This window comes from Mobula hypostoma, chromosome 2, assembly GCF_963921235.1.
Source record: "Mobula hypostoma chromosome 2, sMobHyp1.1, whole genome shotgun sequence".
Taxonomy (NCBI): Eukaryota; Metazoa; Chordata; class Chondrichthyes; order Myliobatiformes; family Myliobatidae; genus Mobula; species Mobula hypostoma.
In genome coordinates this window covers 61,539,495-61,563,405 of record NC_086098.1, presented here as the reverse complement: position 1 = coordinate 61,563,405, position 23,911 = coordinate 61,539,495, and the positions used below count along the sequence as shown (strand labels likewise).

Below are 23,911 nucleotides of genomic sequence, written 5' to 3'. Positions count from 1 at the left end.
GGGGAGTTTCTAGGATATTCTGTCCAGGTGGCCTACAGACTGATGATACAAACATTGATTTCCCCAAACTATTCCCTCCTTCCCTTTTCCTCTTCTTCATTTCCCCATGTTGGCCTCTTACCTCTTCTCCTCTCCTGCCAGTCTCCCAGAAAACAGCATCTGCACCAGGCGCATTGATCTGCAGCTCCCAAGAGAACGAAATAAAGAACTGGATCTGCAGCTCGATGACCTTCGGCTCATAGGGGAGAATGAGGCGATTGACAAGAGCTGCAGGGAGGTAGTCACCCCTAGGTTGCAGGAGAAAGGTAACCGGGTGACTGTCAGGAGAAGGAAGAGAATACACAACCAGTGCAGAGTGCCCTTGTGGCCATTCTCCTCCATAATAAGTATACCACTTTAGATACATTGAGGGGGATGACCTACCATTGGGGAGCCTCGGTGACTGGGTCTCTGGCACTGAGTCCGGCACTGTGGCTCAGACGAGCAAAGAGGTGAAGAGCACTGCAGTGTTGGTAGGAGATTCCCTAGTCAGAGAGGCAAAGACGAGGTTCTGTAGGTGTGATAGAGGCACCCAGATGGTATGTTGTTTCCCTGGTGTCAGAATTAGGTATGTCTTGGATTGGGTCTATGCCTGTCTCAAGGGCAAGAGTGAACAGCTTGGTACATGTTGGCACGAATGACATAGGTAGACAAGGTGAGGAGGTGCTGAAGAGAGACTTTGGGGTGCTAGATAGAATGCTGAGAAACAGGACCTCCAGTGTAGTAATCTCCAGATTGCTCTCTGTGCCATGCGCCAGTGAGGGTAGGGATAGTTTGCTTTGGCAGGTGAATGCATGGCTGATGGACTGATGCAGGAGGCAGTGGTTCAGATTTATGGATCATTGAGCTCTCTTCTAGGAAAAGTATGACCTGTCCAAAAGGGAAAGGTTACGCTTGAACCCAAGTGGGTCCAGTATCCTTGCAACCAGATTGGCAAGAGTTGCTCTGGAAGATTTAAACTAATTTGGCAGTGGGGTGGGAACCAGAGTGACAATGCTGAAGATGAGGTTGTTAGGTTACAACAGAGGCAATGTGTAGTAAGGCTGTTGACAGCGCAATATTGCAGTCAACAGGATGAGTTGCCATGTAAAAGGCAGACCAAATCCAAAAGGATGAATACAGGACTGAAGGTGTTATATCTGAATGTGTGCTAGTATACGGAATAAAGTAAATGAACATGTAGCACAGTTATTGGTTGGTATGTATGATGTTGTAGGCATCACTGAAACATGGCTGAAAAAGATTATAGCTGAGAGTTTAATGTCCAAGTATACACATTGTATCAAAAGGTCAGGCAGGTGGGTAGAGTGGATGGTGTTGCTTTATTGGTAAAAACAGAAATCAAATCGTTGGAAAGAAATGACATAGGTCTGAAGATAGATGTCAGTTAGACCAGATAGTGTACACGCCATGGTTCTGAAAGAGGCAGCTGGAGAGATTATGGAAGCATTGGTAATGATCTTCCAAGAATCACTAGATTCTGGAATGGTTCTGGAAGACTAGAAAATTGCAAATGTCACTCCACTCTTCATGGAGGGAGAGTAGCAGAAGAAAGGAAACGATAAGCCAGTTAGCCTGACATCAGTGGCTGGGAAGATGTTGAAGTTGATTGTTAAGGATGTGGTTTCCGGGTTCTTGGAGACACATGATAAAAAAGGCCATAGTCAGCATGGTTTCCTCAAGGGAAAATCTTGCCTGATAAATCTGTTGGAATTCTTTGAAGAAATAACAAGCAGGATAGACAAAGGAGCTGACTTTCTCAAATTTTTTGCCCTGGAAGAACCCTTGAAATTATTTTCAGGTTTCAGGGAACCGCTGCATAAAAATTATTATATCTGCAGCTCATGACCAGTATAATAATCCAAAAGTAATTTTCAATGCTCTTTTGAGTAGAGAATGGATTTTTAGTTTACCTTTCTTGAAATTAATCTCTTTCTTTCCCTTTCATAAATTTTAAAAACTCATAAGGCAAACATAATAAATTTCTCAATTCTGGGTCAAATCTGAGATAAGCACTCATTAATTTCATGTTCAACTGAAATCAGATGATCTCTTTCCTTGCACTTGATGCTTGTTAAACAAGAAAAAGCTTGCTCACACATGTAAGAAGTTGAAAACCGCATCAAAATGTTTATTGATTTCCTATGAATGGCAGGATACTCTTCTTTCACAGAAATCCAGAACTTGCCCAGGGACAGGTTAGTAAATTTTGAGTGCATGATCAGAGTGCAACTCACAAAGTTCTTCCTCTTCTCTCAAAGTTGATTTCTCAGAAGGAGCAGAAGGTTCAGAGAAAGATTCCTTCACCCAGTCATATACTTGTTCTGAAAGGGAGGAAAATACTGTTCAATTTTGTTCTGTGGTTCTTCCAGGTAGTTTTCAATAAAACTCGAGACTTTCTGATATCCTTCCTCACTCTCAAGCCCAAGCAGCAGTGGAAACATTTTTTAAGATTTCCTATTGCAACATGATTTTTCCAAAGGTTCAACTTCCTTTTAAATTCAAGAACCCTGCCACTTGAAGTTAGAACAGGTTCTCCAGGACCTTGCAGAGACTTGTTCAACTGGTTCATATGATGAAAAATGTCTGTTAATAGGCTTGTTTCTGCAGCCATACTTCAATTTCAAGGCACTCAACAAAACCTGGCCATTTTCTTGAAGGTACTCCTATAATTCACCTTTCAGCTCTGTCTCCCTATTGAGAACTTCTCCTTTGCTGAGCCACCAGACTTTTGTATGTAGCAGCAGATTGGTGTGCTCTTTGTCCAGGTTTTCACACAGTTCTTTAAACATTCTCTTGTGAACTAGTCTTAAAGCTACTAAATAACTTGCTTCCTGATCCTTTTAAAATAAATAGGACTTTATGAGTCATATGTAGCTGTGCCTTTTCAATTTTGCGTGAGTCATTGCTACATTTGTTGTTTGCCTCTGCTAGACACATGGAATATGACAACTTCGATCACAAGTCCATGTAAAATCCACTGATAAGTAGCTTTCATTGTAAAGATAGACTTTTTTCGTGTCTGTTGTTACACTAGTGCAGTGAAATGACTCAGATGATTGTAATTCATCACTAACATCAGATTTGTCCGTAGGCCTAGGCCTCTTCCATCTCTCACCTCCTCTTCAAAAATTGCCACACTGGACTGTCTTTAGAATGAAAAAATCCCTCCAATTTTCTACCACACCGTAGAGGTTGTACGCTCTCATAAGTCAGGCGGCAGCGCATGAGGGGAAATTGCGGGAGGTAGTTCGAGAGGGAGAGGCTGACGTCACAGTCCAAGTTGGGCAAGTTTGTTCAATGCTCAGAAAATGCACTTCATGCTTCTCATCAGCCTACCGTCCTCCGCTCTGTGCAATACAGCACTCATCAATTATCAGCCCACCGTCCTCCCCTCTGTGCAATACAGCACTGATCAATTATCAGCATACCGTCCTCCGCTCTGTGCAATACAGCGCTCACCAATTATCAGCCTACTGTCCTCCCCTCTGTGCAAACAACACTCATCAATTATCAGCCTACTGTCCTCCCCTCTGTGCAATACAACAGTCATCAATTATCAGCCTACCGTACTCCGCTCTGTGCAATACAGTGCTCACCAATTATCAGCCTACTGTCCTCCCCTCTGTGCAATACAGCACTCATCAATTATCAGCCTACTGTCCTCCCCTCTGTGCAATACAACACTCATCAATTATCAGCCTACTGTCCTCCCCTCTGTGCAATACAACAGTCATCAATTATCAGCCTACCGTACTCCGCTCTGTGCAATACAGTGCTCACCAATTATCAGCCTACTGTCCTCCCCTCTGTGCAATACAGCACTCACCAATTATCAGCCTACTGTCCTCCCCTCTGTGCAATACAGTGCTCACCAATTATCAGCCTACTGTCCTCCCCTCTGTGCAATACAGCACTCATCAATTATCAGCCTACTGTCCTCTGCTCTGTGCAAATATCACTGGCCTACCGTAACTTGCGACGAAAACTAAGAATAGACTCAATCAAATAAAAACATCCTATGGTTCTTGTGATGGGTGAATTTAACCTTCCAAATACTGACTGGCATTTCCTTAGAGGAAGGGGTTTAGGTGAGGTGGAGGTTATCAGGTGTGTTCAGGAAGGTTTCTTGAAGCAACATGTAGATAAGCCAACAAGAGGAAATGCTGTACTTCATTGGTGGTGCTGTCTGAAAAGAGGATGCTGTCCAAGTTGCATGCCATCATGGACAATGTCTCCCATCCACTACATAATGGACTGGTTGGGCACAGGAGTACATTCAGCCAGAGACTCATTCCACCAAGGTGCAACACTGAGCGTCATAGGAAGTCATTCCTGCCCGTGGCTATCAAACCTTACAACTCCTCCCTTGGAGGGTCAGACACTCTGAGCCAATAGGCTGATCCTGGACTTATTTCCATCTGGCATGATTTACTTATTATTAATTAAATAATTTATGGTTTTATATTACTATATTTATACTCTATTCTTGGTTGGTGCATCTGTAACAAAACCCAATTTCCCTCGGGATCAATAAAGTATGTCTATCTACCTATCTATCTATCTACCTATCTATCTGGTATTGGGAAATGAACTTGGTCAGGTGTCAGATCTCTCAGTGGAAGAGCATTTTGGAGGTAGTGATCACAACTCTATCTCCTTTACTATAGCGCTAGAGAGGGTTTGGAACAGAAAATTTGGGAAAACATTTAATTGGGGTAGGGGGAAATATGATGTTATTAGACAGGAACTTGGGAACATAAATTGGAAGCAGGTGTTCTTGGGGAAATGCATGACAGAAATGTGGCAAATGTTCAGGGAACATTTGCATGACATTCTGCATAGGTAAGTTCCATTGAGACAAGGAAGGGATGATAGGGTAAAAGAACCATGGTGTACAAACTATTTAGAAAATCTAGTTGAGAAGAAAAGAAAAGCTTATAAAAAAGGTTCAAGAAACTAGGTACTGTTAGAGCTCTAGAAAATTACAAGGGTGTCAGGAAGGAGCTCAAGAATGAAATTCGGAGAGTTAGAAGGGGCCATGAAAAAAGCTCGGTGAGCAGGATTAAGGAAAACCCCTTGGCATTCTACAAGTATGTGAAGAGCAAGAGGATGAGCCGTGTGATAATAGGACCAATCAGGATTGAGAGTATAAACATGTGCGTGAAGCCGAAGGAGGTAGTGGAGGTACTAAATGAATACTTTGCTTCATTATTCACCAGTGAAAAGCACCCTGGCAATTGTGGGGATGACTTACAGTGGACTGAAACATTTGAGTGTAAAGACATTAAGAAAGAGGATGTGCTGGAGCTTTTGAAAGGTATTAAGTTAGATAAGTCACATGGACCGGATGAGAACTACCCCAGGCTACTGTGGGAAGTGAGGGAGGAGATTGCTGAGCCTCTGGTGATGATCTTTGCATCATCAATAGGGATGGGAGAAGTACAAGAGGATTGGAAGGTTGCAAACGTTGTTCCCTTGTTCAAGAAAGGGAGTAGAGATAACCAGGAAATTATAGACCAGTGAGTCTTACTTCAGCGGTGGGCAAATTGTTGGAGAAGATCCTGAAAGGCAGGATTTATGAGCATTTGGAGAGACAGAATCTGATTAGGCATAGTCAGCATGGCTTTGTCAAGGGCAGGTCGTGCCTTGGAACCTGATTGAATTATTTGAGGAAGTAACAAAGCACATTGATGAAGGTAGAGCAGTGGATGTAGTGTATATAGATTTCAGTAAGGCATTTGATAAGGTTCCCCATGTGGGGCTCATTCAGAAAGTAATGAGGCATGGGATCCAAGGAGACCTTGCTTTATGGATCTGGAATTGGCTTGCCCATAGAAGGCAGAGGGTAGATGGTTCGTATTCTGCATGGAGGACGGTGACCAGTGGTGTGCCTCAGGGATCTGTGCTGGGGCCCCCTCCTCTTTGTGATTTTTATAAATGACTTGGATGAGGAAGTAGAAGGTTGGGTTAGTAAGTTTGCTGATGATACAAAAGTTGGGGGTGTCATGGGTACTCTAGATGGGTGTGAGAGGTTACAGCAGGACATCGATAGGATGCAGAACTGGGCTGAGAAGTGGCAGATGGAGTTCAACCCACGTAAGTGTGAAGTGGTTCATTTCAGTAGGCCAAATTTGAAGACAGAATATAAAATAAATGATAAGTCTCTTGGCAGTGTGGAGGTTCAGTGAGATCTTGGGGTCTGTGTCCATAGGACACTCAAAGCTGTTGCGCAGGTTGACAGTGTTGTTAAGAAGGCGTATGGTGTGTCGTCCTTCATCAACCGTGGGACTGATTTCAAGAGCCATGAGGTAATGTTACAGCTATATAAGATGTTAGTTAGACTCCACTTGGAGTACTGTGTTCAGTTCTGGTCACCTCACTACAGGAAGGATGCAAATGCTATAGAGAGAGTGCAGAGGAGATTTGCAAGGATATTGCCTGGATGGAGAGCATGCCTTATGAGAACAGGTTGAGTGAACATGGCCTTTTCTCCTTGGAACAATGGAAAATGAGAGGTGACCTGATAGAGGTGTATAAGATGATAAGCGGCATTGATCATGTGGATAGCCAGAGGCTTTTTCCCAGGGCTGGAATGGCTAACACAAGGGAGAATAGTTTTATGTTGCTTGGAAGTAGGTACAGAGGGGATGTCAAAGATAAGACTTTCACACAGAAAGTGGTGGGTGTGTGGAACGCACTGCCAGGTACGGTGCTGGAGGCAGATACAATAGGGCCTTTTAAGAGCCTTTCAGGTAGGTACATGGAGCTTAGAAATATAGTGGGCTATGCGGAAGGGAAATTCTAGGCAGCTTCTAAATTAGATTACATGGTTGGCACAACATTGTGGGCTAAATGGCCTGTAATGTGCTGCAAATTACCTACGTTCCATATTCTTTGTACTGCACTCTGCCATACTGGGCTGAGATTGCTAATGGGGCTACTTGGTCAGAGCCCACCACTGCAAGTGTGAGCATCGCACGTTGCGCAAAGTTCAAAAAACTATATATTTTTTATCACAATCTCTCGCAGAACCCCGGTAGACAAAGCCTGCAAATCCTGTGTTCTTAGATTTTCAGTAGTGATAGGGGACTCTATAGTTAGGGGGTCAGATATGCGATTCTGTGGACACAGGAAAGAAATTCGAATGGTAGTTTGCCTCCCATGTACCAGAGTCCAGGATGTTTCTGATCACGTCCACGATATCCTGCAGTGGGAGGGAGAACAGCCAAAGGTTGTAGTATATATTGGTACCAATGACACAGGTAGGAAAAGGGAAGAGGTCCTGAAAAAAGACTACAGGGAATTAGGAAGGAAATTGGAAGCAGGACCGCAAAGGTAGTGATCTCAGGATTACTGCCTGTGCCATGTGACAGTGAATATAGGAATAGAATGAGTTGGAGGATAAATGTGTGGCTGAGGGATTGGAGAATGGGGCAGGGATTCAGATTTCTGGATCATTGGGACCTCTTTTGGGGCAGGTGTGACCTGTACAAAAAGGATGGGTTGCACTTGGATCCCAGGGGGACCAATATCCTGGTGGGGAGGTTTGCTAAGGCTACTGGAGAGAGTTTAAACTAGAATTGTTGGGGGGTGGGAACCAAACTGAAGAGACTGGGGAAGAGGCTGTTTGCTCACAAATAGAGAAAGCTTGGAGACAGTGTGTGAGGGAGGATAGGCAGGTGATAGAGAAGGGACGCGCTCAGACTGACGGTTTGAGATGTATCTATTTTAATGCAAGGAGTATTGTGAACAAAGCGGATGAGCTAAGAGCGTGGATCAGTACTTGGAGCTATGATGTTGCGGCCATTACAGAGACTTGGATGGCTTAGGAACAGGAATGGTTCCTTCAAGTGCCAGGTTTTAGATGTTTCAGAAAGGACAGGGAGGGAGGCAAAAGAGGTGGGGCCTGGCACTGTAGATCAGAGATAGGGTCACGGTTGCAGAAAAGGTGGACGTCATGGAGGGATTGTCTACGGAGTCACTGTGGGTGGAGGTTAGGAATAGGAAGGGGGTCAATAACTTTAATGGGTGTTTTTTATAAGCTGCCCAATAGTAACAGGGATATCGAGGAGCAGATATGGAAACAGGTCCTGAAAAGGTGTAATAATAACCAAGTTGTCATAATGGGAGATTTTAATTTCCCAAATATCAATTGGCATCTCCCTAGAGCAAGAGGTTTAGATGGGGTGGAGTTTGTTTGGTGTGTTCAGGAAGGTTTCTTGACACAATATGTAGATTGGCCTACAAGGGGAGAGACTGTACTTGATTTGATATTGGGAAATGAACCTGGTCAGGTGTCAGATCTCTCAGTGGGAGAGCATTTTGGAGACAGTGATCATAATTCTATCTCCTTTACAATAGCATTGGAGAGAGATAAGAACAGACAAGTTAGAAAAGCATTTAATTGGAGTAAGGGGAATTATGAGGCTATCAGGCAGGGACTTGGAAGCTTAAATTGGGAACAGATGTTCTCAGGGAAAGGTATGGAAGAAATGTGGCAAATGTTCAGGGGATATTTGTGTGGAGTTCTGCATAGGTACATTCCAATGAGACAAGGAAGTTATGGTAGGGTACAGGAACCATGGTGTACAAAGACTGTAGTAAATCTAGTCAAGAAGAAAAGAAAAGCTTATGAAAGGTTCAGAGAGCTAGGTAGTGTTAGAGATCTAGAAGATTATAAGGCTAACAGTAAGGAGTTTAAGAAGGAAATTAGGAAAGCCAGAAGGGGCCATGAGAAGGCCTTGGCAGGCAGGATTAAGGAAAACCCCAAGACATTCTACAAGTATGTGAAAAGCAAGAGGATAAGATGTGAAAGAATAGGACCTCTCAAGTGTGACAGTGGGAAAGTATGTATGGAACCGGAAGAGATAGCAGAGGTAATTAATGAATACTTTACTTCAGTACTCACTATGGAAAAGAATCTTGGTGACTGTAGAGATGACTTGCAGCGGACTGGAAAGCTTGAGCATGTAGATATTAAGAAAGAGGATGTGCTGGAGCTTTTGAAAAGCATCAAGTTGGATAAGTCGCTGGGACCAGATGAGATGTACCCCAGGCTACTGTGGGAGGCGAGGGAGGTGATTTCTGATCTGGCAATGATCTTTGCATCATCAATGGGGACAGGAGAGGTTCCGGAGGATCGGAGGGTTGTGGATGTTGTTCCTTTATTCAAGAAAGGGAGTAGAGATGGCCAAGGAAATTATAGACCAGTGAGTCTTACTTCAGTGGTAGGTAAGTTGATGAAGAAGATCCTGAGAGGCAGGATTATGAACATTTGGAGAGGTATAATATGATTAGGAATAGTCAGCATGGCTTTGTCAAGGGCAGGTCGTGCCTTACGAGCCTGATTGAATTTTTTGAGGACGTGACTACGCACATTGATGAAGGAAAAGTAGTAGATGTAGTGTATATGGATTTCAGCAAGGCATTTGATAAGGTACCCCATGCAAAGCTTATTGAGAAAGTAAGGAGGCATGGGATCCAAGAGGACATTGCTTTGTGGATCCAGAACTGGCTTACCCACAGAAGGCAAAGAGTGGTTGTAGACGGGTCATATTCTGCATGGAGATCAGAGACCAGTGGTGTGCCTCAGGGATCTGTTCTGGGACCCCTGCTCTTTGTGATTTTTTATAAATGACCTGGATGAGGAAGTGGAGGAATGAGTTAGTAAGTTTGTTAATGAGACAAAGGTTGGGGGTGTTAGGGATTGTGCAGGAGGCTGTCAGAGGTTGCAGCGGGACATTGATAGGATGCAAAACTGGGCTGAGAAGTTGCAGATGGAGTTCAACCCAGATAAGTGTGAAGTGGTTCATTTTGGTAGGTCAAATATGATGGCAGAATATAGTATTAATGGTAAGACTCTTGGCAGTGTAGAGTATCAGAGGAATCTTGGGGTCTGAGTCCATAGGACTCTCAAAGCAGCTGCGCAGGTTGACTCTGAGGTTAAGAAGGCATACGGTGTATTGGCCTTCATCAATCATGGAATTGAAATGAAGAGCTTAGAGGTAATGTTGCAGCTATATAGGACCCTGGTCAGACCCCACTTGGAGTACTGTGCTCAGTTCTGGTCACCTCACTACAGGAAGGATGTGTAAACCATAGAAAGGATGTAGAGGAGATTTACAAGGATGTTGCCTGGATTGGGGAGTATGCCTTATGAAGACAGGTTGGGTGAAGTCTGCCTTTTTACCTTGGAGCGACGGAGGATGAGAGGTGACCTGATAGAGGTGTATAAGATGATGAGAGGCATTGATCATGTGGATGGTCCGAGGCTTTTTCTCAGGGCTGAAATGGCTGCCACACGAGGACACAGGTTTAAGGTGCTGGGGAGTAGGTACAGAGGAGATGTCAGGGGTAAGTTTTTTACTCAGAGAGTGGTGAGCGTGTGGAATGGGCTGCCGGCAGCGGTGGTGGAGGCAGATACGATAGGGTCTTTTAAGAGACTTTTGGATAGGTATATGGAGCTTAGAAAAATAGAGGGCTGTGGGTAACCCTAGTAATTTCTAAGGTAGGGACATGTTCGGCACAACTTTGTGGGCTGAAGGGCCTGTATTGTGCTGTGGGTTTTCTATTCTATGTTTCTATTTTCAGAAGACATTTGACAAGGTGCCACACATGGCATTCAACAAGTTATGAGCCCATGGTATTACAGGAAAGGTTCTAGCATGAATAAAGTAGTGACTGTTTGGTGGGAGGAAAAGAGTCAGAATAAAGGAAGCCTTTTCTGGTTGACTGTCGGTGACTAAAGGCTGATTTATACTTGTGTGTACTAGCTTGCGCCGTTGTGAGCATTCATACTTGAGCATTGGTGTATCTGCGTCACTCTGCAAGTCGGGCACGTACGTGCATGTGCATGTCATGTATTCGCATGTCATGCATGCGCACACACCTGACTGTGCAAGGCTTCATGTTCACGGTAGTCTTTCTCGGGGTAAACAAGTTTAAAGCGAGCGTCTTTTTTTGAAAAAGCAAATGTGTCCTCCATAATTTTGGAGGTCTATAAAGCTTTATGGAAAGCATTGCAGCCAGAGTTCCTTCCTTGCCCTTCAGTCGCCCAATGGGAAGTTATTGCAGCGTAGGAGGAAATGCGATGCTACCAAGCAGACCAATCACAGTTGTTGCGGTCTGCGTTGCCGCAATGCGTAGTTACGTTTTGGGAGAGGTGCGCATCAGACTATTGCATAGGGATCCACGTAGGCACTGTGTAGGGTTTGTGGCTATGCCATACCTACGGTGTCGATTTGATGTGCAAGTATAAATCCTCCTTTATGGTGTTCCACAAGGGTGTATGTTGGGACCAATTCTTTTTACGTTATATGTCAATGATGGAATTGATGGCTTTGTTGCAAAGTTTGCACACTATATGAAGACAGATGAAGGGGCAGGTAGTTTTGGAGAAGTAGAGAGGCCACAGAGTGACTTAGACAGATTAGGAGAATGGGCAAAGAAGTGACATATAGAATACTGTGTCGGGATGTGTATGGTCATGCATTGTGGTAGAAGAAATAAAAGAATTGACCATTATTAAATGGAGAGAAAATTCAAAAATTGGAGGTGCAAATGCACTTGGGATTCCTTGTACAAGATTACTTAAAGGTTAATTTGTAGGTTGAGTCTGTAGTGAGGAAGGCAAATATGATGTTAGCAGGTTCATGAAAAGGATTCTGGGATTCAACAGCTTGTCATTTGAAGAACATTTGGGCCTGTACTCACTGGAATTCAGAGACATGAGGGGTGACCTCAATGAAACCTATCGAACATGGATAGAGTGGATGTGGAGAGGATGTTTCCAATGGGGGGGGGGGAGGGAGTCTAAGACCCAGAATAGAGGGAACATCCTTTTAGAATGGAGATGAAGAGATATTTCTTTAGTCAGAGAGTGGTGAATCTGTGGAATTCGTTGCCACAGGTGGCTGTGAAGGCCAAGTCATTGGGTATATTTAAGGCAGAGATTGATAGCTTATTGATTAGCCGGGGATGAAGGAATATAGACAGACGATAGGAGAGTGGGGCTGAGAGGAAAATGGTGAAATGGCAGAGCAGACCCAAATGACCTCATTCTGCTCCTATATCTTATGGTCTATCACCTTCCCGGTGCCTCTCCTCCTCCCATTTCTCCCTCGATCCACTCTCCTCTGCGATCAGATTCCTGCTTCTCTTGCCGTTAACTTTTTCCATTGATCACCTCCCAGCTTCTTAATCGCCCACCTGGCTTCACCTATCACATTCCAGTTTGTCCTCATTCCCCTCTCCCCCCGCCCCCCCAACCACCTTCTTCTGGTATCTTCCCCCGCACTTCCTTTCCAGTCCTGATGAAGGGTCTCGGCCCAAAACATCAACTGTTTATTCATTTCCATACATAGATGCTGCCTGGCTTGAGTTTCTGCAGCGTTGTGTGTGTGTGTATGTGTGTTGCTCTAAACCTCATGCTCTACAGTTGTTGCGCGAAACTTCGCCGTAGTTTAGGCATTCAACAGAGAAAAATAATCGCAATAACATTTGATTTCTTCTCTCAGAAGTTAAGACTTAATGACAACACATTCCAAACAGTATATCACATAATAAATAACAAAAGGCATGTTCTCCACCAACTGCATTTTAATCATTTGCAATCCAATCAACTTCACCAAAAATAAGCTCGGTGGGGGCGGGTAATACCGCTATGCGTTCAGGATCTTCCGGCAAGAATAAACAAGGAAGTTTATGTTTTTTTAATATGTGTGTATATATATATGTACAGTGAACTGAATCTTGAAACTAGACGTTCGCCCTGGTTAAATGGATTATCTAATTTTTTTAAAAAGACACTAAATCCGCAGTATTACATGACCCTGCTACCATCCACATTCCACACACTCTGAGCTCGAGTCGGGCCTCGCGTCCCACTTCCTGCCCCGAGAATCAGAGTGTGGCCGGGCTGTGCTAAGTGGAAATGGAGAAGGGTGAGACCTACTGATATTCTTTTATAAAAGATGTTGAAGTGTGAGAACACATACTTCAACGTCTCGCGTTCTCCTTTGCAAGTTTCAATTCAAAGAATGACGGAAGGTGTTGTTATGTGTAGAGGGGGGGTTGTCAATGTCACTGTGAGTGGAGGGCTCTTCCCTCACCCTTCCTATTTGCGGCGTGGGCTGGACCTTGAGAAGGTTACATGGTAGCGCGCGGCGACGGCGCCTCTTCATCTCGTCCCGGCCTGAAATGGAAAGAGGTGGTGCAGGGGAGTTCTCTGCCTGCACTCAGCTCTACCGTATTCATGTCTGCACGCACTGCCTATGCTCACTGCTGCCCGATCACTTTGTACTAAATTAGTACAAAAATTATTCTAATCTTTTATTTCGTTTAAAGTTTCTTATTGCTATTCAGCTACTTTTCTTAAATAAGATTTTGAAAACATAGACTGAACGCCGGAGTTAGAAAGTCAAAGTGAAGGAGGAAGGTCTGCTCAGAAGAATTCCCCCCTGAGGTAAACGGTGAGTCTCTATAGGTACGTGCCGCTGGATTACAGAGCGGGAAACTGTGCAACTATCCGGGCTGTGTGTGCGAGTCTGAAGGGGGTCCGAGGAAAAAGTATGGAAAGGCCGGACTCTTTGCCATCACCCCCACCACCACCACCACCCCACGTCCGCCTTCATCTCTTTTCCACTCAATAGTTTCTCAGCAAGTATTCACGCCCCCTTTTCTTCCCGAGGCCGCATTCTGACATTTTAGACTGCACAATAACCGCGACATATTGACGATATCGTATCGACTAGATTCAGCTTTTGTTTTGGAAACTTATTTTTTCTCTCTCTCTGGAGATCACAACGTTGAAAAGTAAATTAACAATTCGGGTTCCATGATTGTTTTTTGGTGTGTGTATCTGTGGTGTTGAATGTTGTTACTCGAAAGCCTAGCTAGTGGCGTGTAACTGTCTTCGAGATATTAAAATTCTTGTTGCTGTGAAAATCTCTTGCTCATTGACCGTTACAGTATCCGGCTAGAGTGAATGGTGATCGTTTATTTGCACTCTTCTCATCACTGCCCACCGGCGTCAAACATTTAACTCTTTCCCGTTTTGCTGGATACAGCAGCAACATACTGCTGTGTACAGTAAACTAAGGGTCCCGTGACGTTTAGAGAGAATACCCTTGATCGAATAAGGTTGAGGCAGGGTGAGTTATGCAAAACCGCGAACTTAGTTGTTGTCAAATGGGGGTAAAGCTCTCAATCCTAAAAGTTAATATTCTGGTAGGACAAGAAAGTTGCCAAACTCTAAAATTGTACTTTAAACATTTTGACCGTATTTTATAACTGGTTTCTAAGACGACGTACAGCAATCTTTAGACAGAGAGAGTCATACATACACAGCTTTTCGGTGTGGGACTTAACGGCTGATAGGAGTATGAAGTTCTGAATCCAGACCTCTGATCGTTTACTTCCACTCTCATAGGGAGTTGAAAGCAGGCAACAGATCTTTCTGGTGAGAATGTGGAAACTTGGCAAGTATTAGTCCTTGGCTGGATTAATGGTAAGCAAAGGCCAACAATTTGTGACACAGATCTTTTTGTCCACACAATGTTCCGGGGGATCTTCTCGCACTGTTGTTTACCAGTCTGCAGTGTGCAAGTGGGAATACTTATAAAGCTCAAAACAGTGTGTGTCTTTGTTATTTTTAAGTACCCAAAATCTGATTGTGTGAAGGACGTTCTTCTCGCTGGTGACCAATATCTCCTTGCGCATTTCCTTTGCAATTCTAACTTGAGGAAGAAAAACACTAGTTTGAATCTGACGCAACTATGCATCTGTCGGGTCAGTCAACGATTTCTGAGTGGTCTGACAGAAATTTGTAAACTGCACTCAATTGAAAGGGTTTTTGCATCTTCGTTCACACTTCGTTGAATAGTTAATATTGAAAGGAAACGTGCGCTGTTTAATAGTCATGTCCAGCTGTATAAATATGAGCATTTCCTCAATGGCCCTTTTCAAGCTCGAAAGGACAATTAGTCGGTATTAGTGGCTGAGTTATCGGAATCGAATAATTTGTATGATGAAGGGCCCAACCTTTCCCAGATGTGTCTCATTGGAATAAGTTATTTAATTTTGTTTAGATTGTACAATAATATAATAACTTCGGTAATGCTCAATAAGATGTGCTTTGTAACCAGTTACAATAATGCAGCTTTCGGGAAATTAATTTTCAACATTTAATACCTGCTATAATAGTGTTAATAAGAGGGGAAGTGCAGTATTTGATATTCAGAGCTTTTAATCAAACCTTCCAAGGTCATTTACAATTGCAAGCCAAATTAAAACTTCCTTAGTTGTGCCAATTAGTGTACTCAAACAGCACATCTTTTATTAGACTAGTGGGAGTTTCTTTTTCCTACACCTGTCTTTTAAAATGTTTGACCTATATCTATTAATGTTGGCACGAGATTAGTTGCTTTGTGGAGTTAAAATTCTTTTTGTAATGTCAACCAAGTCTTTAAAATATGCTTCAAGAATTGAAGGAAATTATATTTTATTTATTGTACAAGTTGTTTTGCTTCCCTTATCGTATATCAGATAGGTGCAGTATATTCTTTCTTGTGTGAGGAGAATGGAATGCCACTGGTACACGAAGCAAGATGGGAGGACTTTCCATGCCATTTAAGAAGTAGATACAAATGATCCAAACTCCTTGCCTAAATCAATGTTATATGCCTGAGCTGGAGGCAAACAGACAGAAAAGAAATAATTTAAGATTGATTTCAAATAGCTCTTCAAATTGTACAGCAAGCAAACCTAAGAAATTCCAGTGATTTTGAAGTTCATTAGATTGCCACTGTAAGATGTCATATTAAACCCGACTTTATTTTGCAGTTTTCTGCTAAACTCACTTAGAGATATGTTGCAAAGTTATATCATTCAATTTATTTTTTGGGCTTTAAGCTGTGTTCTTGAGTATAGCACAATTAAGAAAACTAAATATTACTTTATCTGAGTTGAGAAATGCCTTGGATGCTGAGATTTCTTCAAAATACTTTCCATTGTACAATCTCATAATACCTTATCTATGTATTTAATTTGCATGGTTATAAATATAGTGCGACTAATCAAGAAAAATAAGCATTTACTTTGTTAACCAGTGTTAAGGTATAATTGGGATTCACTTCCTGCAATAGTAGGTTTCATTAACATTTTATATACTTCCACATGTGCCGTGCTTTATAGGAACTTGTGTATATGTCCATCTCCATTATTGTGGCAAGACATTTGCTTGCCTGACTTTTGAAATGAATTCATCCTTTTTAAGTCTGTATACATTTGCATTTTAATCAATATTTGTATGTTTCATTGGTAATGGGAATTTTTTTTATAGATGCAAAAGCCTACTACAGGATTACTTTGGTTTCTATTATTTAAAATAATGCAGTAAATGTGGTCTTGTGTAGCAGCATTGGAATGATACTCAGCTGCATTTGAAATATTCATGGTTTTAAACTGCAAGTAGCTTCTTTTTCTGTAGTGGTTAACCTGGAAAATTAGATTTGAGTTATATAATGGATCGCCAAAACGTAATAGGATTTGCTATCCTTGTGGACTGTTGCTCTGCCAGCCTAATCATATAATGCTGTAAGCATTATAGCGTTAAGAGCTTGTACAAGGTGCTATTTTAAAATGCTTTACTTTCTAAATTGCTAGAGTAAATATGCTACTTTAAAAAAAATTTATTTCTCATATTCTTCAGGTAATGGCTTAAATTATCCAAATCAGTTGTTAACACTTTGCTTGAATGAAAATTGAATGTTTGAAAACTCTATTTAAACCAGTTTCAGAGAATAAGAAGATTGCCTAAAAATAAATACAGATTTTAGTAATTGCTTGAGCATTATATTTTGGGGCAATTTATCTTGTAACCAGAGTATATTTTTTTTCTTTGAAGAGAGTAAAAATTGTAACAACCCAGTGAGATCACCACTTATTAGCTCAATTCTTTTTTTTGTGTATTAAAAAACTCTCAAATGGAAAAGAAAAGTTCAGAAACTTGTTTTCTAGATTGTTTCCTTTCAACTTACAAAGATTTGATGGAAAAAAAAATTATTTTTACTCAAATGTCATGAAACATTTCATCTACAAGTGATTTGTGAGCTACTAATTAATACTGCAGTGAGGCAGTCTAGTGTCCTGATAATGACTTTTCTCCATTTCCCATGTGAGCAGATGCATGGCAGTAGCTTATCAACCCTGAAGCTGGTGATCAAAAGCTTCTATGTCAGAGATTATAGACAGGGATCCACATCTGGTATCACTCTAAAACTATTCTGCTCAACACAATTTATCTTTAAAGCATAGATACCGAGGTGAAAAAACAAATCTTTTTCTCCTTTAAAACTGAGTGATGTTGCTTGTTCTGATCAAGGGTCTTTGATTTTCTTTCTTTCCAGAGATGCAGCATAACCAGTTGAGTGTTTCCAACATCTCTGCTTGTATTTCACTCTTGTAGCATCTGCAGTTTTAAATATTCATTCCCCAGTCTTTTTTGGAGGTGATTCCTCTTTTGACACGATAATTTATTGTAGTTTTAATTCTGTATTTTGCCTCACTGTCACAATAAGTCACAAAACCTAATGATTTAAAAATAATTGGCTTGCTGTGGGAATGGCATTTGAAATATCTTGTCATTATCTGGAATTATGGTGGCCTAATAGGCTGAGCTTTGAAACAAATTTTTATTTCAGATTTGGGAGGCACACAAAATAATGCATGTTACACATGTGACCACGTGTAACTCTTTCTATATGCAAGTGAAATAACAAGAGGCAGCTGCACTATCTAGAAATGCAGAATAATTGATTAGCTAGAAACTTGCAACAATCAGTACTTTGTTAAAAGCCAATTAAAATGTATGGCAGCTTCAATTTTAAAATTTGTACTTGTATTCAGCTTGCTTTCATGGCATAATGTTAGTAACCGTATTGTAATAGAAACTACCAAATTCTAACAAATATAAAGATAACTGGGTAACAGGTTTACAACCTTGCTAGCTGGTGTTACTCTATGTGGACTTGGGAAATTCAGACATTGCTAATATATCCTAACAGTGTTGAAGTTATAATTTTAAAAAATTGGAGATGAACAGCTTATAATCTGAGGTGGTGTTGCATCAGTAGTTTTGGTATGACTTGGAATAGCTAAGTGGTGTGTAACAGAAATGTAGAAGTGCCCCAAAGATGGCATATACTTAGATCTCTGATCTTCGACCCTCATTGGCTGAGATTGGTCTGTCACTCAAGCAACAACAGCAGGGCCAGTTACTAGTTGCTATTTGGAGAAGTTTTCAAATCTGGTGATAGAGATGCTTAAAAATACACAGCCACATACTTTGCCTTTGAGGGTTTTATTTGTGACATTATTGTGCTGGAGGGAGAGAATGATTAGTCATTTATGTTTGGTCACTGGGCATTGGGATGCAAATTTTGCAATTTAATTTTAATACTTGAGTCAGTATTTTGCTCAATATTTTTGGTTTCTGGTTATCTTGTATCCAGTTAGTGTCAGACACATTTTAATTCTCTTGAAGCATCAAAAGAGCTGTAAAATATTTAATTATATGACTAGGTGTTCGTCTATTCTTGTGACAAAAATATGTCAGCAACTGTAACTAGAAACTTTTGGAACATTCCAAGTGGAGATTTTTTCAAAATATTAAGTAACAATACTTGTTTTCACAAAATGTCTATTTAATATTTCCAGTTAGTTGGTGTGATATATTTTTTGTTTTAGGTTGATGGACTGTCTGTGCCATCTCATTTCAATCCATAGTGATGTTCTCTAATATTTGAGTTGCTACTATATCCACAAGCCTGTATCTATATGGAGGATATTGTCTTTTGCTTGGGTTGTATTTTTAGTTGGATTACATGTTTGCACAGGTTTCCCTTGAGTGAAGTGAATTCTCCACAGGCTGGCTCGTCAGTACTTTATCTGTTGCTCTGCTCCACTTGGTGCTACGTATAACATTTAAATGGAAACTTTCAATCTCATCTATTATCTAGGTCCCTTTCCCTGCTTGGGTGCTGGTAGTGTGAGGGTGTGGGCTGAAGCTACCATGCATCCAAATTACCTGGATTGCAATGCCAGGGTCTCCTGGGTTCAATTCCAATTTGCAGTTTGTAAGTTCTTTCCATAGCCAAGCAATTTCTAGCTCCTAGTTTTCTTCCTCATTCCATTGATGAGGTAGGTTAATTGGCTAATGTAAGTTATCCCTTAATGTAGGTAACTGCAAAAGAATCAAATGGGAAGGGCATGTGTGAGAGAAAAAAAGAACAAGGCAAAAGGGAAATAAGATGAAACGGCATTGATGCTGAGAGCTGGCACACACCTGATGGGCTGAATATCCTCCTGCGTCATAGAAAATGCAAGTAAAATCCATGGCAGCTGTTGAATTTAAAATTAGATTGCTATCTAGGGTTTGGATAGGCTTGGTAGGGATGACTTGAGACTGTTGTTTTGTTGTTAGAAGCCCAATTGTTCCTATTGCTCTTTAGGAGAAAGAAACTACCTGCTGTGTCTCATCAATGCCTTCTGACTTAACCAAAAATCAGACCTATACTCAAAACAACAAAAGTATGACTGGATAGATGTGGCATAAACCTAGGCACCAAAATGGTACGTTGCAAAATCATGCTCAGCCTGGTTCCTTACAACTGCCCCCCCCCCTACAAACACCTAGGGAGTGGCCTCCAAATGGGATAGTTGTCTTCACACTGATGATATTCTCCATTTTTTGTGGCACTCCTACCTGAAATAGTCCTAAAACTGAGCAGCCACAATGTTCTACGGGTTATTATTAGCAGCAAAATTGTAGAATTTTCACAATCTGCTTGCTCTCAAGTATGCTGAACAAGTAAAACAGCATGTTAGAAATTATCAAGTGAGCCACCAGCCAACAGAATAAGATCAAGCTGTACAGTACTGCCACATTACATCGTGAATGGATGTGGTTAATTAAACAGTAGACAGGAAGAAGAGATTCTAAAAATGTCCCCATGCACTTTCTTGTGCGGCTACTCAGCTTAAGTTCCAGTTTGAGTGTCTGAGACTGAAGTACTTGTAAGCATGTTCAACCAAAAGTTATGGATGATTCACCTGGATTTCCTCTTGAGGTTCCCACATTTCAGAAGCCAGTCCAGTCATTTCAGTTCATTCCATGTGATCAGAAAGCTGCTGAGTAGATTGAATATTACAAATTCAATAATTACTGAAGGTTAGATTTTTCCCCTCAATGATTTTGCAAAGTGATGGAAAGTGTCATTAGAGTTTTGAACAGGATTCAATTGCAAATAATCTGCTTGTGATATTCAGTCTAGGTTTGCCAGCACCATTCCGCCTCAACCACAGGGCAATGTGGACTAAATAACTCAATTCAGAGGAGGAATAAGAATGATTGTCCTTGATGTCAAGGCAGCTTTTAATGGAGTGTGGGATCAATAAGCCCTGATAAAACAGAGGTTAATAGGTATCAAGGAGAAGACATTCCAATATCTGGAGTTGTACTTTCCACAAAGAAATGCAGTTGAGGTTAATGGAGGCCAATTGTCCCAACCCTGAGCATTAAAGTAGTAATCTATGGGACAATGTCCTGGGCTTGAACATCAGCTGCTTTATTGATGCCCTTTCTTTCATCATAAGATCAGATATGTGATTTGCAATCTTGCAAAATCGTCACTTCTGTTTGCAACCAAAAAAGAATGAAGCGAAGTCTAGATATAATTTGCAAAGCGGTGAGTAGCATTCATGCCATAAAAGCATTAGACAATAACTGTCTCCAGCAACAGAGGATTTAACAGGTTGTTCTTGATGTTCAATGGTATTACCAGTGCTCATCCCACCATCAGCTTACTGAGGATCAGAAAAACCTAACTGGATTGTTCACGTACAGCAAGTAAAGCAGGCCAGAGGCTGGATCTCCTATGACAAATGACTCTCTTCCATGATTAACAGGCACAAGTCAGGAAGGTGATGGAATATTCTCCATTTACCTGTATGAGCATAGTTTCAACAACCCTCACGAAGGCGAACAGCACCCAAGGTGACAAAGCAACTGAGTTAACTGACCAGCCAGCACTTGTTCCTTCACCAGCATGCAGCATGATTGTAGTGCAAGTTTGCTCCTCACAAACTTGTGTTCACTACCAGTAGGATGGACAAGGAATCATGAAAGCTCCACCACCTGCCGATTGCCCTTTAGTTTCTGCAGCATTCTGACTTGAAATTGTATCCCAATGCCTTGGTGTGTTTAAATCCTAGAATTGACTCCACAACACCATGGTGCAACTGCCTTTGGAAGACCTACTACAGTTCAAGTAATGACTTAAAGCTTCTCAAAGGCAATCAGAGAAGGGCAATTGATAGTTAACTAGCCAGCTATGCTTGTTGCCTGAAAAAAATAACTAAAAATGTAGAGGGGGATTCCTTTTGACTATGAGGTAATTTTAAATATGAGTACACGATGAACAGTAAAAGGTGGGAACGTCAAGATGCTTGTTGAAAAAGAACAAGATTATTTGTGCAGTGCACAGTGACAAGGTGAATAGTTTCAAGGGCAGAAACTTTAACCCTTTTTAATTGGGGAATTTTGGGAGCAGGGATGAAGCTGGAATTAGCATAGACAGTTTGGCTAGAATTGGGATAGTTACATCAGTAGTAAATGTCAATATACCTTTGGACATGATACCAGCTCTTTAATAGTCAGAGTTCTTATGGCCCGTTGGGTTTGTGCCAGCTCTTTGTGGAGCAGTTCCGCAGGTCCATTTTCTTTGCTTTGCTTTTCTTCCCTGTGTACCTGCAAAATTTTGCTACTGCCTGTCCAATTCACTTTTTAAAGCTCTGTTTGTTTCCAGCATTAAATTCAAAGTTCCAGATGAGAGCTGTTCTATGCTTTGCAACACACACAAAATGCTGGAAGCATCCAGCAGGTCAGGCAGCATCTGTGGAAAGGAGAAAGCAGTCAACGTTTCAGGCCGAGACCCTTCTTCAGTCCTAAATAAGGGTCTTGTTTACTCTTGTTCCATAGATGCTGCCTGACCTGCTGAGTTCCTCCAGCATTTTGTGTGTGTTGCTTTGGATTTCCAGCATCTGCAGATTTTCTTGTGTTCGTATTCTATGCTTTTCTTTAATACATAACCTTCCCTCGCATCCATTTATCTATTTGGCAAGTCCTGTGGACTTCAGATCAACTACTAATAGAAGCAGCTTTTCAACATCTTTCATATTAAAATAGTTACTGTATATCTGTCAATCTTATTTGCAATGAGGAGAACAACCTCTTAAGACTATAAGACATGGGAGCAGAATTAGGCCATTCAGCCCATTGAGTCTGTTGCGACATTCCATTGCTGATCCCAGATCTCACTCAACCCTATACACCTGCCTTCTTGCCATTTCCTTTAATGTCCTGACCCGGAAACAATCAACTTCCAATTTAAACATACCCACAGACCTGGCCTCTGCTGCAGTCAGTGGCAGAGCATTCCACAGATACACTACTCTGTAGTTTTTTTAAAAAAAGTCCTCCTTACCTCTGTTCTAAAAGATCACCCCTCAGTTTTGAGACTGTGTCCTCTAGTTCTGGATACCCCCACCAGAGGAAACATCCTCTCCACGACCACCTTATCTAGTCCTTTCAACATTCGGTAGGTTTCAATGAGTTCCCCCTGCATTCTTCTAAATTCCAGTGAGTACAGGCCCAAAGCTGCCAAACGCTCCTCATCTTCATTGCTGAAATCATCCTCGTGAACCTCCTCTGGACTCTCTCCAATGGCAACACATCCTTTCTGAGATCTGGGCCCCTAATCTGTTGACAATACTCCATGTGCAGCCTCGCCAGTGACTTATAAAGGCTCAGCATTATCTCCTTGCTTTTATATTCTATTCCCCTTGAAATAGATGCCAACATTGCATTTGCCGCCTTTACCACAGACTCAACCTGTAAATTAACCTTCTGGGAGTCTTGCACGAGGAATCCTAAGTCCCTCTGCACTTCTGATGTTTGAATTTTCTCCCTATTTAGTTAATGGTTCGCATTAATTATTCCTTTTACCAAAATGCATTATCATACATTTCCTTTTGGTCTAATTCTGTAACTGAAATTCCTCATCTTTAGGGCATTCTGGTTTTATATTTGCATTTATAAAATGTGCTAAATTACTAAAATTTAACTATGTAGCCTTGAAACCTGGCCTTTACAAATATTTTACATGATGCAGTAAAACTCTGAAATGACAAAATATTTGAAATTTATGAATCCTCAGATATAGCACTTATTTGTTATAATGGTGTATTTTATGTGTCTGTATTGTTACTGAAACGATGAGCTTGCAATTAACCACTTGTGTCTCTACAACAATATTTGAAGCTTGGACAAAGCAATTTGTCCATAACCTTGTGAAAACTTACTGAACTATTAAACCAAGGGTTACTAGTTCTAAACCAGGGGTTAGAACAAAGGACACAATGGAAAATCCTGGCAATTCTAGACAATGTTTCTCACCTGCTGCATGCCACCTTGGCTGAACATAGGAGCATTTTTAGTAATAGACTAAGACAAATGCACTGCTCCGAAGAGCCACTATGTGAAATGACTCTTACCCTTGGCCATTAGGCTGTATAATGAGTCAACCTGTAGCTGGGGAAGTGATGACCCCCTTCTATTAAACTGTTGTAACTTATTCTTTATTCTTTCTATGTCTCTTCTAATATTTGTGTATCTTTGCTCTTGTGACCCTGTAATTTCCTTTGCGATCAATAAAGTGTCTGTCTGTCTTTCTATTAAGAGAAATCACTGGGCATGCAGTTACTCATGACCTTACACTACACCCTCCTTTCTGGAAAATTTGTATTTTTTTAT

At 41.4% G+C, this 23,911-nt stretch overlaps 1 protein-coding gene across 4 annotated transcripts in view; it reads left to right on the top strand.

Annotated features, from left to right (window-relative positions):
• The first annotated feature begins 13,188 nt into the window (after nt 1-13,188).
• LOC134340460 (hippocalcin-like protein 1) overlaps nt 13,189-23,911 on the top strand; it is a 65,043-nt gene continuing 54,320 nt past the window's right edge. The window contains exons 1-2 of one of the 4 annotated variants that reach the window (XM_063037752.1): nt 13,189-13,511; nt 14,471-14,548. In XM_063037752.1, the coding sequence (XP_062893822.1) occupies nt 14,546-14,548 (3 nt within the window). In that variant the 5' untranslated portion in view covers nt 13,189-13,511; nt 14,471-14,545. Of the gene's footprint in view, nt 13,526-14,470; nt 14,549-23,911 lie in introns of all 4 variants that reach the window. The other 3 variants (XM_063037761.1, XM_063037777.1, XM_063037769.1) reach the window with 3 other exon arrangements.